This window comes from Oratosquilla oratoria, chromosome 1, assembly GCF_046742065.1.
Source record: "Oratosquilla oratoria isolate Oo_2021 chromosome 1, ASM4674206v1, whole genome shotgun sequence".
Classification (NCBI taxonomy): domain Eukaryota; kingdom Metazoa; phylum Arthropoda; class Malacostraca; order Stomatopoda; family Squillidae; genus Oratosquilla; species Oratosquilla oratoria.
The window spans coordinates 114,015,279-114,037,599 of NC_134777.1; the positions used below are offsets into that span (position 1 = coordinate 114,015,279).

The following is a 22,321-nucleotide window of genomic DNA, read 5'->3' on the forward strand; positions in this document are numbered from 1 at the left end:
ACGATGTCATAGCAGCCTCAATTGTTGTAACAAGTAACATGTCAATGGTTTCTGCCATTCTTTAGAACTTTTAAATGCTTTGTTTTAGGTCGTGGAACAGTTTACGTTGTATTTACCTAGTTGTATTTACCTAGTTGTATTTTACGGGAAGGGGAGCTATGCTCGTGGGGTCCCGTCTTCATATCTCATTTTATCTAAACTATTTTTAAATTCATGTATTGTTTTTGCACACACCACTTTCTCATCTAACTTGTTCCAACTGTCTATTACTCTGTGAGGAAAGCTGTTCTTTTTCAAATCTCTTCTATAGCTGTCTTTTTTTATTTTCTTTCCGTGTCCTCTTGTATTTCTGTCATCCCATTTTATCAGATTCTCTCTATCAGTAATTTCTATGCCTTTCATGATTCTGTAAATAGCTATCAAATCTCCTCTCTCTCTTCTTTGCTCTAGTGTCTGTAGTTTAAGTTTTTGTAGTCTCTCTTCATATGATAGTTTTGAGAGTGTTGGTGCCAATTTTGTAATTGCTCTTTGTATTCTTTCAAGTTTTTTTTATACATTTTTTTGTACTTGGTGACCATATCGTTGCTGCATATTCCAATCTTGGTCTTATCAGGGTGATTAGGATTTTCCTCACCATTTCTTCATCCAGGTATGTAAATGCCACTTTGATTGTTCTTATTAAATTATAAGTTTCTCCAAAAATCTTATTTATATGTTTCTCAGGTGACATATTATTCATAACAATGACTCCCAGGTCCTTCTCATTTTCTACTTTTTTTATTCCTTCTTCTCCCAAATTATATGATCCTGTTATTCTGTTTTTGCTTTTTCCAAATTCCATTATACTACACTTTTTTGTATTGAACTCCATCTCCCACTTCCTACTCCATTCTTGTACTTTATTTAGATCTCTCTGTAGTGATTCACAATCTTCTTCAGTTTTCACTCTTTTCAGTAGTTTTGCATCATCTGCAAAGAAGCTCATATAGCTTTCAATTCCTTCATCCATATCATTAATATATATAGCAAACATTATTGGGGCCAGAACTGTTCCCTGCGGGACACCGCTTATTACTTCATTCCATTTTGAGTGCTGGTCTCTTATCACTACTCTCATTTTTCTTTCTTGCAAAAAGTCTTCCATCCAATTTAGTAATTTACCTTGTATTCCTCCTTCAGATTCTAATTTCTTAAGCAACTTCTTATGTGGTACTTTGTCAAAAGCTTTTTTTAGGTCTAGAAATGCACAATCAGCCCATCCATCTCTTTCTTGTATTATATCTATTAGCCTTGAATAGAAACATATTAAATTGGTGACACATGATCGTCCTTGTCTGAATCCAAATTGCCTTGGATTTAGTACATTGTTTTTTTCCAAGTATTTTACCCATCTACTTTTGATAATTCTTTCACATATTTTTGCTATTGTACTTGTTAGAGAGACTGGTCTATAGTTGGTAGGTTCTTCTTTATTTCCTCCTTTATATATAGGTACTATATTTGCTTTTTTCCAATCTTCTGGAACTTTTCCTTCTTTTAAGGAACTGCTTATTATGCTATGTATTTTGTCTGCCAGTTCATTCCTGCATTCTTTCAGAATCCAGTTTGCTATTTCATCTGGCCCATGCAATTTTCTGACATCAAAATTACCCAAGTGTGTCAATATTTCATTCTTTGTTACTTCTATTTCTTCCATAGGGGGGACTTTTTCTTTCCACTCAATCTCTTCAGGTTGTATATTTTCCCTTGTAAACACTGATTTAAAATGTTTGTTCATAATTTCTGCCATTTCCATTTCCTCAATGTATTCAACTCCCCCTTGTCTTAATTTCTCCAAATCTTGTTTGTTTTTCAGTTTATTGTTTACAAATCTGTAGAATAGTTTTGGTTGATCTTTACACTTTTCTATAACATCTTTTTCATATTTTCTTTTTTCCTCTCTGCACTTTTGTACATATTCATTTCTATAACCAGTATATATTTTCCATTTTTCAGGTCTTCTGTCTTTTTTCCATCTGGTCCAGGATTTGTCTCTTTTGTCTTTTAACTCCCTACAACTTTTGTTGTACCAGCATTTTACATATTCTTTTTCTTGTTTTTGTCTTGGGACATACTTTTCCACTCCTTTTTTGTAAATTTTGTCAAAATATTCCATTTCTCTTCCACTGATGTTTCTTCTTTGTATATTTCTTCCCAGTTTTCTTGTTGGAAGAATTCTCTTATTTTATCAAAGTTTGTTTTTTCATACATCATTCTTCCTTTTCTATATTGTTCATTTCTTTTGATATATTTTTCTTCATTAAGTTCCAGTTCAATCAATATGTGGTCACTTTTACCTATTGGTGTTTTATATTCAATCTTGTCCACTATTCTAGGTTCAGATGTAATTATTAAGTCTAGTCTCGATGGTTCTTCTTCATTTCTATACCTAGTGTTCTCTTGTATCCATTGTGTCATTGAATGGTCAGTAATCATCTCAAGTAGAGCATTTCCCCATGAGTCATCACCACTCTTTACTGTCATTTCTTCCCAGCAGATTTCTTTGCAATTAAAGTCGCCCATCATAACTATTCTTCCTCCGTCTTCCATTATTTTAGTTAATGCTATCTTTGTGTCCTCTAACATACTTTTATGTTCACTCTCCTCCCATGAGGCTGTTTTTGGAGGCACATAATTGATCACAAATTTTCTGCTCTTTTTATCTCGGTCTACCACTTCTATCATAATCATCTCTACTGTATTCTTTCCATATATGACACCTTTCACGTTTATATCCTTCTTAGTCAGGAACATAACTCCACCCCCTTGTTTTTTCTCTCTGTTTCTAATCCAATAATTGTATGCATCATGTCCTACACTGTTGGGTGGTAGTGGGCCTTTTAATTTTGTTTCTACAATTCCCATTATGTCCGGTTCTTTTTCTTTCAAATAATCATTCAGTTCATTCAATCCTGTTATCAATCCATCTATATTTGTGTAAGACGCTCTTAGTTTTCTGCCACTTCCATTGTGTTCTCTGTTTCCCTTCCGTTTTTCTTTCGTATGTCGAACTGCTTTATTTTCATGTTCACTACTCTCCAATAGAATCTCTCTTTCTCTGACTCCGTTCTTTCCTCGTTTTTTGCCTTAGCTTCAAGTCTTTTTTGCTTTTCTGCCTCTCTTTCCTCCTTATTCATTTCTCTTTTTATCCATACCTTTTTATATTGATCATTTGTTGCTAGTTTCCCTGTTTTGGATAGAATTTTCTCTGCCGTTGTTTGTGACCTGAATTTAATCTTAATTGGTCTGGTCTTATCTGTACTATATTTTCCGAGTCTGAATTTTTCCTCAATTTCCTTTATAATTTCTGGTTCATCTTCCTGGACTAATTTTAATAAACTGCTTACTCTTTCATTTTCCTCCATGATTCTTGCGGTTCTATCTGGGTTATGTTTCTCTTCCATTCCTAATATAATTATACATTTCTTTTTGTCAGCTAATTCTCTTACTATATTCTCCTTCTGTCTCATCACTTTAATAACTGAGTCTTCATTATGTTCTTTCAATTGCTGTTTGACTATGTCAGTGAATGAAACCTTATTCCCTTCTTGGGTTGATCTCCAATTTTTAGCTTCTTTAGCTATTGTCTCTCTGTTTTCATTACTATTCTTCTTCAATTTCTCATTCTCCTCCTTTACATTTCCTAACTGTCTTTTCAGGTCCTCTATTTCATCAGTTAAGTTTCTGTTTGCCTTCTCTAGTTGTTCCAACCTTTCAATTCTCTGGAAAATGGAGTCAACATTACCTAACCTACGTTCCAAGTCCTCGATCACCTTATCAACTCTCTCTTGTCTTATCAGTCGGGGGGGGGTTGTGTCCCCCCAACCCTCTTTAAATCCCTGGAACATATTCTCGTCACTTTCTACTGTATTGCTCCTCTCTATACTTCTAATCTTTACATTTTTATTAGACATTTCATCATCGCTCAGTCTTTTGTTTACCTTTCGCTTGTCTGGCTGGGCCAAGTCTACTCCCTCCTCATTTCCTTCCATTTCCCTCAGTAATCCCTCCCTTTTCCTCTTTCCCACTACTCCACGAGCAATTTCCCCCCCACCCTGTAAAAACACTAGGCACTTCTCTTTGCGTTGGGATCCACAGACTTCAGTTTTCTTCAGAACGTCATCCAAGCCGTCCATTCGCTGAAGTGTGTGTGTGTGTGTGTGTGCATGCATGCGTGCGCTCACGTGTGTTTGTGTGTGTGTGAGTTTTAACTGACTGTTTGACCGATAAAATTCTGTATGTGTGAGAGAGAGAGAGAGAGAGTTTTAACTAACTGACTGTTTGACCAATAAAATGAAATAAAATGAAAAAAATGAAAATAAAATAGAATGAAATTAAATAATGTTAATTTTATTTTTTATCTAATTACTTACTAATATGATCGTCGCAACGTTGGCATTGATGATCAAATGAGCATCAGGGATTACACGTAATTACTGGGACCGTAATTCAGGGATTTCGCGTAATCACTGGAAAATTAAGTGATTACGTGAAATCCCTGAGTGAAACGGGGATTACGCGTATTCACTGAAATATTCAGGGATTACGCGTAATCCCAGGTACGTCTTCTTACTGTAACATACACACACACACACACACGTATTAAATATATCCTTGCTTACAATTTTTAAGTTTTTTAAATTGTAGTGTCATTTTAATAGTTTTTTTTTTAATTCTTCAATTGCTGTATGTACTCTAAATATATATTAATTTTAAGATCTATTTTTCTCATCCATTTCAATCCATTCTAAGTGTGAGATATAGGTACAGCAACGACTGCAACAACACTGTAGGAGAGAAGCCAAACGCAGAGTATGGGATCCAATGTATTTAACGTTGCGCCCAGCAGGGCTTCTCCCGAAATAACATAGTGGACTTTTTTAAAGCTATCGTCCCATAAGGGGGGGTTATTATGCTTGGTGTGAAGTTGTTCAGTTTTTTTTTTTTTTTTTTTTCCCACCTGTTTCATGTTCGCTTCTCCCCGCGAGCTCGGGTTATATAAGGAGTCAGATGTTTGTCCACTATGTTATTTTTGAAGAAGCCCTGGTGGGCGAAACGTTAAATACATTGGATCCCATACTCTGCGTTTGGCTTCTCTCCTACAGTTGTATACAGTATTGTTTTCAGTTGCTTAGTTGTTAATATGATATGGTAAGTTAAAGAAAGAAAATACTTACTAAAGTGTATTCGTATTAGTAAACTCATAATAGGCATCAGCTAGACGTGGTCGTAAGTACGTAAATATCCTTCATCCATAATTTATCAAACTCTTCCACAAATGCCTTAGCTGCAGGCGCATCACTGCTAGCAGCCTCACCTTTCGACAACACGTGGTGAACCTGGTAACGCTCTCAAAAGCAACGAAACCACCCAGCACTCACTATGAACTCATGTGAAGCGTATTCTTCACCTGCACGTTCTTTCAACATGTGAAATTAACTTGTAGCCTTACTTTGCACTGCTTGCAACGTCACTCTCACATTTCTTTGCCTATTATCTTCCAACCACGTGTATAGCAACTTTTCCATCTCTGCCATAACTGCCGTACGCGATGCCGGTTGCCACAACTATCTTACACGCTGTGCTGCCAGACATGTAGTAAACTCATAATAGGCATCTGCGAGATGTGGTCGTAAGTACGGGTGGTCCTTTACCTTATGACTCATGTTTTACTTCAACCCTCTATACTTCTCAGAACTTAGATAATATAACCACACACTATCTATATAAAATACTCCTATAAGGGAGGTAGCCAGTCAAGTCATGCACCCACCCTCCACCCATTTGTTTCCCTTTAATCTTAGCTTTTTGTGGAAGAGGGTCCCCTGTCCATACCCATGGCCTGGGTCAAAGCAATGCAGCATGACACAGCACATACATGGCAGGGTTCAATGTCTGAAGATGGTTTACCACCCCCCCATTTTATTTACATGGTGACCCTATCTCTCCACCCCTTCACACATGAGACGAGGAGAAATTCCTTTGGGCCATGTCAATTTATAATCTATTCACAACCATTCTCCACTCACAAGTATATCTTGCCTTCTCAATCTTCCCTGCTCAACAGACATTCCCAATTTACCCAGGGCCCCTTCTCATTCTTCCCCTCAAGGTCACCCCATCTCTCTTCCACTCTTTTTTTAGTCTTTTACTCATTTTTTCCTTCCGTGCCCAAACCCAGTATTTCTCTTTCAACCCTATCTGCCACCTTCCTTTCTGGCCATTCATCTCCATGTTTCTCTATCCATCCTCATAATCATCATACTTTGCAGACACCATCTCAAAATAATTTAAATTTCTCCTTTCTGCCTCCCTTACAAGTCTCTGCCCCATAAAATTTCATAGGCACAATTGCCCCTTCATATAATCTTTGCTTCCATCCTCAGCTACCTATTTCTTATGACATTCTTCATTTTCCTAAGACATTTGCTTTCTTCCCTCACACAGTTTACCTCCACTCCCACTCCTCCATTTCCTGATACATGGGACCCTAAATACTTAAACTATCCACCTCTAAGCTCTTGCATATGAGGATCCCTATATATGCATCATAGGTTGTGAGTGGGGTATATGAGAATACCAGTGTTGGCTTCCTGATTACACTTATATCATAGTTGTAGCTGAGTGACCTCCATATTCTGTGAACAGGCTTGTTCACATTTTCTGACATTATATTTATTCAGGGTGAAAGACAATTAGTATAAAGGCAGTAACTTTATATTTTGTAATGTGTGTACTGTGATGCATCACCCTACTGGCAACCTGATGTGCACGCAAATATTTGACTCGTATTGAAGAGGTTAAGACTTAGCTCTCACTGCCACACTCGCCTCTTGTACATCTCATCTCCTTACTCTCACACATTTACTTTTAACTTCCTATCACATACCTTTCCAAATTCCATCACTAACTGCATTAGCCTCCTCTGACCCAGCCACAAACACAGTGTCATCAACAGACAACTGACTCACCTCCTGCTTCCTTCCATTCTCACTGACCAGCTTCAACTGCACTCACATTCACCTCCCATACTACCTCATCCATATACACACTGAACCATGGTGACATAACACAACCTTGATGAAGCCCAACCTTTACCTTAAACCACTCACTCTCATCACTCTCAACCCCAACACGAGCCCTACTATTCATAACAAAGTAATGTCATAGCATATTGGTAAAATTATACTAATGACCCATTTTCAGAGAAGAATAGGCAAAAGTAAAAAGATCCGTATATTTTGATCAACCATATCATCATCATCTGTGATCCTCTTCAGCAGATGTGATTACAGAGTGAGAAAAGCATGTATATATGCATGCAAAAGTAGTGAACAGGTAGGGACAGGGGCTCAGGTCATGTGTCCGGCACTATGTAGACATTGGACTAACAGTGGACAAAATCCACCAATGTCCACGTGACCCGAGTCCCCATCCCTACCTGTTGACCTCACTACTTTTGTATATGTACATGCTTTTCTCCACTCTGTAATCACATCTGCTGAGGAGGATCACAGATAGTGATCAAAATATACGGATCTTTTTATTTTCGCCTATTCTTCTCCGAAAGTGGGTCATTAGTATAACTCCACTATTCATGTAAGAGCTTTTGATTGCACTTAACAGCTTCCCCAAGCAATGCCTCTTTGTCTACCCTGTCATAAACCTTCCCTAGATCCATAAAAGCCAAAACACATCCTTACCTTTTGCCAACGAATCCATGCACAAGAACCACAATAAGGATATGAAACAATTGCAAGGGGCTGTAGTTTATTCATAAGAAGACAGCAAACACCACAAGTCATTAAGGTCTCATGACATCTATTATATACACTTTGTACTAATTTTCAGTGTTATTTCCTACAGAAAGGTGTACAGCCCAACAAAACACATGGCAGCATATTCTATATATCTCTGCTGCCAACAGCTAACTGAGTTTCTTAGGTAACAGAGCGGAACATGGCTGCTGCTGCTGCTGTTCATCGCGACTCTTACAACCTAAACGGCACAATGTCACTCCCATTTTTAGAGTTCTTGGCTGTACTTCTCCAATTTCCCCTCAATAAACTCTTTGCCCTTGGCTACTGCTGTATTGATCCTCATTCTTAAAATCAGGTTTGCATCAGTAGTTTAACAACACTACTGAAGTCGACGAGTTAACACATTAAAAATTTGGAACTATATACAGCCTAATCCCTTCAAACAATGTTTGCTTTTGGATCATCTCCTCAGAGTAAGGAAAGGTAAAAAATTCATCTAAACCAAAGAGTCTATATCCATCCTGATACTTTCCTGGCGCGGAGAAGTAACAAGATAAACAAAAGCACTGGAGCACCCCCTTCAGGCATATGACATGTGATGATGTTATCATGTCTAAAACTGGGAGTGACACACACACTTTCGAAAAAGTTGAGAATTGAAGAGCACAAAAGAAAAAGGTCAATACGAAAACCACTTGTTTAACCAATGTATGGAGAGCTACAAGACAATGGAATAATGCTAGCATTCTGTTACACATGCAGCCACCCCTACACACTACTCATGTCTCAGAAATATGTGACAAATTAGAGACAAAGTATCAACAAGTAAACTTGAATTACAAGATCCTCTGAATTCTGAGAGGTGGGAAATGAAAGAAATTCTATATATGGCATACACTTAGACTTTGTTACACTGACGCCCACAGCTATGATGATGTGGGCAGCAACCTTCCTGCTTCCACACTGGTTTGGGAGAAAACTTTGTCCTTCAATTGTCTGCTAAATTTATCAACAGAAATATTACTAATTGCTTGGCTTCATAAAAAAAAAAAGAAAAAAAAAAAAAAAAAAGAAAAAAAAAAGAAAAAAAAAATGGATATGATAAATTTCTATGGAATCCCATAATTACTATCTATAAACTTTTAAACTTAATCCCTTTCTAACATAGTGAATTGCAATATACTTTCAACTTAATGATTTGGAAAAAAAAATTTGCAACCATAGATTGAACCAATTCTCTTTGAAAGGATTGGGTAAATCTTATTTCAAACTAACCAGTAACAAAGAATTGAGTAAAAACTTTTACCTAATATTAAAAACAATTGATTTTAACAAATTAGGTCAAAATCTTTCAAACATTTCTAGTTTGAACTGTTATTCTTGCAGACAATTAAATTATCTCAAAATAAATCATGAAGTTGTGTCTTCCTCAGTAACCTAACATGGAAAACTGCTTCCTAGAATATATTAGGTTAAAATTAAGCCTGCAAGTTCACAGTTTGGATCCTTTTCTTGTAGAACTGAAGTGTTCTCTTACTTTGCTGCAACTCAATAAACTGGTTGTTTCTGCATTATATTGAACTGGATTGCAAATATAAACAAGTGGGTAATTTTTTAGAAGTGGATCTTTTGGAATGGAGGGTTATTTCTGCATCATATGAAATTGTACAAGTTCAATGCAACTTATTGAGGAGGAGTTTGCTGGATTTACTAGACAATCAATCCCTTGCAACATACTGAACTGGAAGATATTTGATAATAGTTCATTCCTATACAATACTGGGGTGGTTCAATCATTCATAAGAAACAGATTCTTCACGCTTCCACAATCCCTACATTAACAGTTGAACATTTCTTCCTGTAACTTATTGGGTTGCCTCAGGCCCTAGTAAACTACTGTGGAGTACTTGCTTCTCAGGAACTTGTTTGGTTATGTCAATCCTTTGTGATTCCTTGGATCAAAATAAGTGATCTGTAACATATCAAACAGTGATCCTCTCCAAAAAAAATTTATGAACTTATTAATTTTTTTCAACACAACTAATAATATTACATCCTGCTTGCCACTGATGTCTGTTTACTTCTTGGTGGTCAGTTGCACATTTTTTCTGCATTAGAAATTGTAACATGGCAATTTTACTTGCTTACTGGCTAGGCTGGGATCTGGCATGAAGGTCTGGGTACACAATGGTTTACTGACAAGTCTGGGTTGTCCATAGTTAGCTGGGTTACCTGCAACCTCTACTTCATCTTGGACAGTCTGGGTACATATGAGACCTATTGGGCAAAACAAGTTATTGATTTACATGGCAGCCCAGGCTTCTTTTAGTTTCACAAACGAATATACATTTTCCTGGTTCAATGACTCGCCGAACTCTTCAGATGTTTATGTCCAACGAGTACAGTTGCTTGTGGAATTGTCAATTGCTTTGTAGAGTTCTCAGTTGCTGGTGGAATTAACAGTTGCTTTGTTGAGTTCTCGGTTGCTTGTGGTGTCTTCAGTTTGCAACAGGATTAGTGTTCTCCTTTCCCTTCTTGGCCACGCCTTCCTGTGTTGCATCACCTTCCAGGGGGAGAACAAGAGAAACAAAAAGAAGTACTTTGCACCCTCCAAAAATAGCATGTTACACTTCTAGGTCATAATATGCAATAACCTGGTATGATACATTATAAACATATAGTATAGAACAAAAGAACATTATAAACATATAGTATAGAACAAAAGAACATTATAATCATATAGTATAGAACAAAAGAACATTATAAACATATAGTATAGAACAAAAGACCATAAAAACCTAGGGGCAGGGTTTACCTTTTTGCACAAAGGTAATCTTTTGATAATTAACTAGGCATTTATTGAATATTTTAAACTATGACAGATGTGATGACAAATTAGCTACAAGAATGAAAACATTACCAACCAAACCAATAAAATATAGCCTTTCACTACATCTTCAGAGAAGTGGTACAGGACAACCAGAGTGGGGGGATAGCATAACAGAGGGACAGTTGCAGCATAATAAAGTACAGTACTACCTCTCATTAACGGACGTTAACCACTTCCATATGGTGACGCCTACGTAGGCGGCATAAGGAGCAAGTGGGTACTCGATGATGCCGACGTCGGCATCTTGATTATATTTATTGTAGTCGTATGTACGTAACCTCCATTCTCTCTAAACTGGCTTCATCAATTTTCTATGGTTATCAAAATACACAGGTGAAAGAGAACGAACAATTGAGCACTGACTTTATTCTTTATAATGTGATTATTACGATGCAACATCGCACGTTGGGCAACTAATGCTGCCAGACGTGCGATGTGCCCCGGAGTGAAGAGGTTAATTAGCTGTGTTTGCAGTGTTTTTGGTGCTGTTGTTTAGTGCGTGCAATCACTATGCCACCCAAAAACTACTCCAAATCAACGGATTATTCACATCAACGGACACCGTTACCCCCCCTTTTAGTCCATTAATGAGAGGTAGTACTGTATCATCATTTCTCTATGAATAAAGATTTCCTCTACCACAGACAAAAAGATGTGTGGCTCTGGTCCATAGGGGCACCCTATATAGACCCTAAAGTATCAACTGCATGCTACTGAGCAGCTTTTAACCCCATAATAACATACAGCCAATACTCCAATGGGGAGAAGTCATGGTAACAATGAATATAAACATGATGTTAAATTAAGTTGCCACATTCTGTCAAGAAATATTATAAACAATCACAACAATGATAAAATAGCTAAAAAACTTCTTAGCTAGCACAGCACAAAATAACTCAAAACAACAACAAAATTCCAGGATGAAAAAATTTATAATGAAGACCCCAAAGAAGCAATATTCTCACATACATTCTATGACATCAGAAGTGATCTTCCAACACCAGCTACAGAACATAATATTGAAACACTAACATATACAGATGATCTAACAATAATACACTTGCATAACAGCAAAATAGTAGCTAACAACACCTAAGCTTCCTCTATCCACTTCTGTCTTTCACACTATTTGATAGTCTTTCTTCATTCATTCTTTCTGTATGTCCAATCCATCCAATTATTCTTTGATCAACCCTATCTGTCCACTCTGTGCATTGTTATCTTATTTCTTACTCTACACATCCTTTCTTTACTTTCTTTACTTTTCAAATTTTTATTTCAAACACATTTAAACACTTTCTTTCTGCCCCCTTTATATAACAAGTCTCCACCCCATTTGGTGCTGTGGGTGTCATCACCTTTTCGTAAGGCTCCGCATCCATTCAGACACCTATTTCTCATGACACTTTTAATTTCCCCAGTCTTTTACTAGCTTCCAAATAAAACCTGTTTAACTCTCCCAACCTTAGTATAAAAATATTTCTAACTTTACAATATCAGTTATTTCAGTTCCGAATAAGCAGTACTTGATGTATTTCACTTCTTTGACTGATAACAGATTCCTACTTACTGTGATGTGTTGGGTCCCATACCAGAGAAACTTTACTTTCTTCTGAAATACCAGATGTCCGACAAGCATCTTCAAATTCCTGCACCTTCTCAGCAAACATGGTGTCCCACTCCTGTGTCTCCGGGACCACAAACAAAAGCTGCAAATTGGCAGGAGTAAAGTAACATTTTAGTTTCTACATTAATCAAAAGCAGAGGTGGAGGGAGTGAATTTGTGGAGACAACCAAGGATGAGATGGACAGATAGGGTGAAAGGAGGATCAGAGCAAGAGGGTAATGTCTGTTGAGCAACGAAGGGATGGAAGAGGAGATCAATTGGGCTAAAGGAAGAGATGAGATACAAAGAGTTTTGACAGAAATAAAACCGGGTGAAGCACCTGGTTCAGTGGAACGTAAATAAAATAGATTACAGTTGCTTATACTTACACCCTGCAGGAGCCATACAGTTCAGTGCATTGTCACAAGGGAAATTAAGGTATATCAACATCTGGATAATTTTAAGCAACAAGTGTCTGGACACTCAGCTGGGCAAAACATGCTTCAAACCAGAAACCTGCTCAATCAATCCATTGCTCCATTCTCCTGCAAGAGAACCCAGCTCCTAGGTAACCTGTAATGGCTGCCAAACTGGCCCACAAGTCACTCAAGAAAGATATATTGTGTTGTCTGGGTAAGGACAGAGCAGATCAGTTTACGATGATGTGTTCTGCATCTTCTGTGAGGTGACTGCATCTAGGGTAATTTGATTGTGGCCAGGACTATTCTGCGTTGGTTGTTGAAAGCTGGTGGTAGCCAGAGTGGTTCTAGCTTGAGAGTCTATTAAACCCAATGAGTGCTGTGACCTTTGACACACCCATCCCATTGTTCAAGGGGGAAAGTAGTGACTTGAGGTCTTTGTGAAAACTTTTGTGCTGTATGTGTGGCATGAACTCAGTACCCCAATGTGGGAACCTGAAACACCAACCACTGCACCATCAAGCGATGTATTTTTATTTACCTAATAACTATATTTTAGAAAAGGAGCTATGCTGATGGGGTCCCATCTGTTTCCAATTATACCTAACTAGCTCATTTATAATGCTCTGATTTCACTATTTTCTTTAGGCAATTCACAAGTTCATGCACGTGTATGATTCACCAGTTCTGGATCACTTGGACCATACGAGAGCTCAGAGCTCACATATGGTCTGATCTACTTTACACACACACACACTCAACTACTTCCCCCACCAGAATTGGAGTGCCAGCCTGCTGAGTAGCAATGCCGAAATTTCAAGCCCTGGGCAAGGCTCAAACTCAGATTGCTGATTTAGCAATCAAATGCAATACTACCACAACCTATGTTTGTGTGTGTATTTAGCAAATTGTAGTATACAGGAAAGGAACAACATTTGTTGGGTCCCATCTCATACTCACCTAAGTAAGTTCAAATCCATGTACAGATCTGATATGGTTTAACATCACAAACTCCCCCCTATCAGAAGGCTAGGATGGTGCCCCTCACAGAGGAGTTTGTAGTGTGGAATTTAATGAACCATGGCCTTGGTTCAACTTCACCAGTGGCAGGATTCCAATCTCCATCCCTTCAACCTTCGCAGCAAGTAACGACGCCCTGACCTGCTCAGCTTAATCTATATCCTTGATTTCCAATTATCATATTTAGATTTAATTCATACCCTGTTCCAGCTTGGGCTACTTCTTTCTATGCCAATTTCAAGTATGCATCTATATGGAAAACTATTTCTTCACATCTTTTAGACATGTATTCTTCCTTAATTTGTTCCTACAACCTCTTGAAGCCCTCTTATCCTTCATCAAGAGGTCTCTTCTATAATCTAACCCTTTTGGTGACCTGAATGTCATCATATCACCTCTTTCTCTTCAGTCTTTCAAAGTTGGCAGACCCAGTGCTTTTGGTCTCTCTTCGTATGGTTTATCTGCCAGACTGGGGACCAGTTTGGTTGCTGCTCTTTGTATTCTCTTGATCTTGATTATATACTTCATTCTGTGTGAGGGCCATACCACTGATGCATATTCCAGTCTTAGATCATGTTATCAATTTTGTCATCATCTCTTCATACATAAGAGTGAAAAGCCACTTTAATCTTTTGCAGCAGTCTGTACCTCTCTCCCACAATCCAGGGAGACAAAGAGAAGACAGAGAGAAATCCCTTCACTAAATTAAAATTCATACCCTTGATGGTGACCATTATTTCTTAAGTTTCAAGTCTAATATTAATTAATAACTGAAATTACTTTTTGTTATCCTTTACCTGCACAACACTTATTTTCTTCTTCAATACTGATCTATTTCTCTTGACTCTGAAACAGAACTTAGCTTTGCAACGTATCATTCTATGGTCACAACCTATATTAACTTTATTTCTAACCATAATACTGCTAACACACCCTCATATCTTAATATGAAGTCTATTTCATTTCTTGTTCCATTTGGACATCTCAAAGTCCATTTATGACTTATACAATTTTGGATGCTCCCCAGCCGAGCGGGTTAGGGTGTTGTTGATGTTCCCTACACTGTCTGTCCGAGCAGTCCCGTCTCTCTAAGGAATGCCACGGCCAAAACAGGGTTTTCCCACAAATCCTTTATGGAGTGTATGTTGTGTTGTTTACATGTGTGATTGTGTATAATGCAGTCTTCCATGACATGTTGAATAGTATGGGGTGAGGTGTTACATCCTGGTCATTTGTCCACAATGCAGGCATCCAGTCTCTTCTGGTAGCTTAGATGGGCAGGGTGGTGGCCACATCGCAGTCTGGCCAGGTGGACTCTGTCCTTTCGTGGGAGAGAGGATTCAGAGGGATGGATATCAGGGGGTCTGGCATGCAGCAATGTGTTGTCTTTTAGTGTGTTAATAGAGCAGTGAGTGATGTAATTATGAATATGTTTCCAGAGGCTGGTATTTGGTGGTTTTGGAGGAAGAGAGTGTGTGTGATACAAGTATTTGGGTGTTTTATTTTTTATATTGGTGTATGAGGGTGTTCTGCTATGTAGTGTAGCGGTTGTGCTGTGTTTGTGGAGGCTGCACCAAGAGTTTGTGTGCCTCTCATGTCAAGGTGATCTTTGATTTTGAGGACTTTTGTTTCATAGTGTTGATGGTCTGTACATGTTGTATATGTGCAGCCTGTATTTGTTTTTAAGGCTTTCTGTATGGTTTGAAGGGTGTTGAGGTGTGTCTCACTGAGATTTGGTGCCCATGCTGGACTCTCATAATTCATCACAGAGTGTATGTATTGTTTGTATATTGTAGTATTAGTTTCTTTGTTTTGTCCAAATGTTGTTCCAGTGATTGATTTAGGTGCATTGTTCCTTGCAATGGAAATTGAGGTGATGACAGTTAAACCAAATCATCACAATTTTGAAAGAGTATTCATCATTCTTATATAGTTTCCTGTAATATCACAGGATCTCACCTCTGTCATTCCTTTCAACCTCCTAATGCATAGAAGTCAACATAACCAACATGTTTTCTCTTGATCCATTACCTGACTTATATCATCATAGGACTCAATATCATTTTATGTACTCTGAAGCTGGTGCACAAACCTAAATTGTTTTTTAAAATGTACCTTTTAAGCAGCTTAATCACAATCCAACCTACTCAATTTCACTATATTACTATCAACCCCTCAATTCACCAAGAATCTTACTCCTGTGGATCTTTCCTTCTTATATCTATGGTAGAACAGGTGGTGACTGTCTTACTGCATCAGTTCTTCTTCCCGCAGACTTCGTTTAGTCCCACAAAGTCCCAGTTGACATTCTCAAGTTATTCCATTAAATTCTCCAATTTTTGTTCTTTTCCTAGGATTCTCACAATTTAAATCTTCTTGTTCAAGTTATTTAATCCCCAAAACTTAGATCTGTTGGGACAGTCCTTACTCACATTCATTGGCACACTGACCATAACCTGGAGGCAATGCAGTTGTACCCTTAGATGATGATCTAAGAGGAATGCTTGCTTTTTACATTGTTTGCACAAACGATGGCTGCTATGAGAGGGAGTGGCAGTAATTTCACCTTGCCATCTAGTCTCTGGTGATATACATATATATACTGTATATATATATATATATATATATATATATATATATATATATATATAATATATATATATATATATATATATATATATATATATATATAATCTTTGGTGCCACCTTGTTCAGTATATTCAGTGATGCCTATAGATCTATGTGGTATCCAGTGGTCCATACCATCATTATGATAGTACCCCTTACATTTTTGAGAAATTTCCCTGTTTGCCACCAGGGACATGCCAGTTTCTAGTGGGTCTTTCAACAGTGTGTGTGAGCTGATCTTGGTCTCATCTTTCATACCTGTTCAACATCGGTGACCTTGCAGCTTTTCACATCATCTGATATAGCTCTTGTAGTCATTAAGATATTCAAGCCTATCCACCACTGTCAAGGCATCAGCTCTCAGATAGCATACACACACACCCCAGACTGTTTCCCCTTTTAACCCCTTCGTTACCGACCCGTCAACCTTACATAAACAAGCGTTTCAAACCGTCCCACGAATGGCTGGAGCCTTATGTTTGTAAACACAGACACTTGCCACTGCATGGGTAGAAATAACCCAGAAACCGAGGCCTTGAGAACCCTCAATACACACAGCTTATAACTGTGACACGTGCGTGTCACGGGGAGCACGCTCGGTTCCTGGCGGGTGCACTCAGCCGTGACACGCAGGTGACACACATCTGGTACTCAAGGGGTTAATGGAGATGGTAAAGTCAAAGCACACATCCAATTCATACACAATTAAAACCCATTTAACCAGTGCTCCCACCTCAGTATCTCTCGGATGAAGGTTAATTATTTTCAAGCAGTGATTCAGGGGTACCAGGCTGCTCATATCTATTTCTTCTAGGGTTCCTTAGCTTGCCCTCTTTGGTGTGTGGGTCGCTGGCCTTGAGTCATCATCAGCAAGTCACAGACATCAGTCTGCTAGAGAGCCTTTGCATGATTCTTCCAGAAGTTGTTTCACATTTTACAGAATTGGTCATCTTAGCACCATTATAATGATTACTTTTGTTCCACAAAGTGCAGCGGTTTACCATATTGCTTACAAGCCCTTATACATGACAATTTTACTGCCTATTCAATTTTTTTCCTCCTCTTTATCATCCTCTGGTTTTTCAGGGCCTGTGACAATATTCATTATGTAATTATCCATCAGTTCTGCTTCTCCCTGAAAATTTCACTTCAGTCTCAATGGCCATGTCTTCATAAAAACTATTTTGCTTTCTCAGTGGTGTAGTCATACATTTATGATTACAACATATGGTGGCAGTGGTGGGATTCAGACCAATGCCTTCAAAGAGACTGGTGCCTCAAACCAATATCTTTGGAGGTGTGGGTTCAAATCCCACCACTGTTACAATATGTTGTAGTCATAAATGTACAACTACAACACTACCTCCCTCATTAAGGGAAAAATCTTTTGGTATATAGATAATTTTCTCAGTAACCTCAAGTCCTGATATCACTGGTCAACAAAGAATTTGTCCCAAAGGATTTTGTGTTCCACAGTATGTTATGTTATGTGTGTTACGTGGGATAAATTTCAATCAAGCGGCTGGCAACACTGAGATTGTTATATGTTTGGCAGTACTGTGTTTGAAGTGTTGGTGTGAGGTGTAGTGCACATTTCTGGCAATAAGTTTACAATATTGTACGGTAGCATACCCACCATTCACCTTCACAATGCCAAGAAACTGTATAATCCACCCAATTTTTCCTCTAATTGTGGTGTATTGACATTCAAATCACAAAGACGGTGTTTCACACCAGCGATTAAAAGTGTTATAAACATTATTTAGGATGCAAAGTGGAGGACCAGGATAAATGCTGGGCCCCTCATGTGTGTTGCGTAACCTGTGTCAGGGTTCTCACTGCATGGGCGTAAGGTTCACACCATATGACTTTTGCCATCCCTATGGTTTGGAGAGAACCTAAAGATCATACTTCAAATTGTTACTTCTGCATTACAAAGTATAACATCAACATCCAAACATATTATAAAGTATCCTAATTTATCATCTGCTGTGAGACCTGTACCTCACAGTCAAGAGTTTCCTATACCTGACCCTTCAAAATAAATGGAACTAAGTGATGATGAGTCAAGTGAGGATATTATGGAAAAAGAAACTGAAGACATGCACTTTCAGCCAATCTGTTCTTCAAGTGAACCACATTTATTGAGTCAGGGAGATCTGAATGATCTCATGCAGGATTTAAACTATTCAAAAAAGCAATCTGAACTTCTTCCAGGTTAAAGGGCTGGAATCTTCTCCAGAATCAAAGTTAGTTTTTATCATAAGAGACATTGTGATTTTGAAGTTTTTCTCACTTGAGGATGATGTGGTGTTTTGCAATGATGTATATTCTGTTAGGAAGGAACTTAACCTTAAATATGACAGGAATGAGTGGCACCTGTTTATGAACTCTTCAAAAGTGAGCCTGAAAGCTGTTTTGCTCCACAACAGAAATAGGTTTCCTTCTGTTCCTCTGGCCCATGCAGCTAACATTATGGAAACATGGGAGCATGAAGTTTCTATTGTATAAAATTAAGTATGAAGAGCATAAATAGAATATTTGTGGTGACCTAAAGGTTGTGCCAATTTTACTTGGAATGCAGATGGGTTACACAAAGTTCTGTTGCTTTCTCTGTGAGTGAGACAGTCGGGATAAGAAAAATCATTATGAAAAGCATGTGTGGCCGAAACAATCTCTCACCCCAGGAGAGAAGAATGTTATCAATCCTCCTCTTGTTGATTCAGAGAAAATTTATCTGCTTCCTTTGCATATTAGGCTAGGGTTGATGAATTTTTTTCTTAAAGGTATGGATATAACTGGCATGGGATTCACATATTTGAAAAAATAAGTTTCCTAGAGTGACAAAAATTGAAGGTATTTTTGTTGAACCACAGATTAAGGAGCTGATGCGAGACCAGAATTTTGATGAAGAATTAAATGATCTTGAAAAAGCTGTATGGCTGTCACTTGTGAAAGTTTGTGCAGAGTTTTTGGGTAATCACAAAGCAAATAACTATTCTGAAATCATAAAAGAGCTACTGACATCCTACAAGGCCTTGGGATACAATATAAACCTAAAAATCGACTTCCTAGACTCTCACTTGGACTTTTTCCCTGCAAGTATTGGCTCTGTCAGTGATGAGCACAGTGAGAGATTTCACCAGAACATTCTGAACATGAAACCCAGTATCAAGGGAAGTGGAGCTATTCAATGTTGGCCAATTACTGTTGGACACTAAAATGGGATCTCCCAGAAACAAAATACAGTCTAAAATGATAGATTTCTACATTTCCAAGATAAGTTTCATTGAAATATCAGCCTCATTTATTAGTTATAATTGTTTAAAATTCAATATCACAGAAAAATCTATACCTGATAGAAAAATTCTGAAAACATATTTGAAATCAGCAGAAAAAAAATTCTCTCAAGTTCACCTCCTTTTGCTTGTGGGATAGGTATTTTCATAAATTTTGTTGACCAGTGTATTAGCTTGCTGGCAGTAAATTAATTGTACACAACTTCATCTAGTTGTTCTAGATTAGGTTTCTAATGTATCTTTGAATCATCAATTGCCATTTGCCATGAATTGCTTTATAACTTTAGTTTGTCAATATTGGATTGTTACATGCTTCCTTTTCTTTCTTCTTCCCTCCAGCAATTGTAAGCATGAGCGACATCATCACAATGCACATAGGTAGGCTAGACTGAGAGAGCATCATTCTATATTCCTGTTTTTACTCCTTAGCACTAGCTGCTGTTCAGATCACTTGGATTACCAAATTATCCACATTCAGTTTAATTAACTTTTAGTGTTATGAAAAACAAGTATTTAGGGATAAATACAAAAAGAATCAATCAATCAATCAATTCTTGTTTCGAGTTTCATACATACATATAACAACAACTTTTTCCCAATTACTTGGGAGCTAGCCAAAGTCAAAGGTATATAAATCCACTCCCACCCATTTCATCCCCACTGACTCCACTCCCATTCCCCACTCCTCCCTCTTTTCTTGGCTCCTCCTGGATAAAGGGTCATCCCTGCATCTCACCCACTACCCCGGGTCAGATGCAATGTAGCACGACACAGCACATCCACAGTAGGGCTACTTCATTTAATTGGAGACCCCTCACCCTCTCCACCCCCATATGCAGAAATGGAGATGGGGAGAAATTCCTTTGGGCTGTGTCAATCATTCATATATACTCCCCCACCCCCAACTTACTCCCTTCCATGCATCACAGCATCATCCATACACAACCATTTTCCATTCACCCCTATCTTCTGTCTTCTCTTTTCCTTCCTCAACACATTGTCCTCTTTCCTAATGCCCCTTTTACCCCGTCCATCCATCTCATCCTTGGCAGTCACCTCGTGTTCACTCTCTCCATCTCTGCCTTCCACGCTTCTTTTATTAATCTTTCTTCACTCATTCTTTCCATGTGTCCAAACCATCCCAATACTCTTTCATCAACCCTATCTCCCAGCTCCCTTTCCCCCCTGCTCACCTCCTTGTTTCTCATTTATCCAGCCTAGTAACCCCTACCATACTTCTCAGGTACCTCCTCTCAAACACATACTATTCCTGTCTTATGTTCCATGTTTCTGTCCCAGTGTTGTTGGCACAATCACTCCTTCATATAATTTCCTCTTGGCATCCACTCACAAATGTCTATTTCTAATTACACTTTTTAATCCACCAAGGCATTTACTTGCTTCTCTCAATCTACATTCTACCTCCACCTCCACTCCTCCCTTTCCCGCCACATTCGCATCCAAGTATCTAAAGCTATCCACTTCCTCCAGTCTCTCTCCCTTAATACTCACTTCCAATTTGCTGCCATCCTCTTCCCTTGTACATCTCATCACTTTACTTTTACCTACATTTATCTTCAACTTCTTTCACACACCTTCCAAGCTCTGTAACTAATTTCCTTAATCCCTCCTCTGATCCTGCTACAAGCACAGTGTCACCAACAAAACAACAACTGGCTTACCTCCTATTTTTCTCCATTTTCTTTAACCATATCCAGCCCCTGGCCCATTACCCTTGTGTTTACCTCTTGCACCACTCCATCCATGTATAAACTCAACAGCCAAGGTGACATAACACATCCCTGGCTAAGTCTAACCTTTACCTCAAACCCACTTACTCTTTCCATTTCTAATTCTAACACATGATCTACTACTCTTGTAAAAACTCTTGACTGCTCTTAAAAGCTTTCCTCCTATCCTATATATCTGTAATACCTCTCACAGTGCCTTCCTGTCTACTCTGTCATAAACTTTTTCCAAATCCATAAAGGCCTAAAAAAACATCCTTACCTTCCTAAAGCTCTCTCATATCTGCCTTACCACAAGAACCTGATCCACACAACCCCTACCTGTCCTAAACCCACATTGTTCCTCACCAATTACTCCCTCTGATCCTCTCCTAATCCTGCTCTCCTCTTTGTCTCACTTATATTATGCTTTACTTCTCTTCTCTTTCCTTTGTACCTCTCATATGATTCTCTCATCCTATTTTGTAACCAATCTGTGAATAGTTGTTTCTTCTCACCTACAACCTTCTTTACTTCATCATCCCACCACTCACTATCCTTCCTACTATTTCTTTCTGTCCTTGTTCCACACACCATCTTTGCACACCTTGTGACTCCCTCCTTGAAACACACCCATTCCTAGTTCTACTATATCCTTCACTACCTCTCACTCTTCTCTCAGCTTCTTGTACTCCTTTTCTTTCTCATTTAAGCTGTTTACTCAAACACCTCCCTACCTGGAACTCCACACTTCCCAACCACTCCATCTATTTGTTCATCTCCTACCCTAGTATTGAGATCTCCCAATACCACTACATTGACATTTCTTTCTAAGCCCTCTATGCACTAATTTAAATCTATCCAAAAATGCCTCCCTTTCCTCTACACTCTTCTCACTACCAGGCCCATGTGCACTTACAAAAACCTACACCT

At 38.3% G+C, this 22,321-nt stretch overlaps 1 protein-coding gene across 3 annotated transcripts in view; it reads right to left on the bottom strand.

Moving 5' to 3' along the window:
- Nucleotides 1-8,843: 8,843 nt before the first annotated feature.
- The window catches only part of LOC143024791 (uncharacterized), a 59,610-nt gene continuing 46,132 nt past the window's right edge, over nt 8,844-22,321 (bottom strand). The window contains exons 14-15 of one of the 3 annotated variants that reach the window (XM_076184016.1): nt 12,260-12,398; nt 8,844-10,362 (exon numbers count right to left, since the gene is read on the bottom strand). In XM_076184016.1, coding sequence (XP_076040131.1) covers nt 10,298-10,362; nt 12,260-12,398 — 204 coding nt within the window. In that variant the 3' untranslated portion in view covers nt 8,844-10,297. Of the gene's footprint in view, nt 10,366-10,410; nt 11,001-12,259; nt 12,399-22,321 lie in introns of those variants that run through there. The other 2 variants (XM_076184007.1, XM_076184041.1) reach the window with 2 other exon arrangements.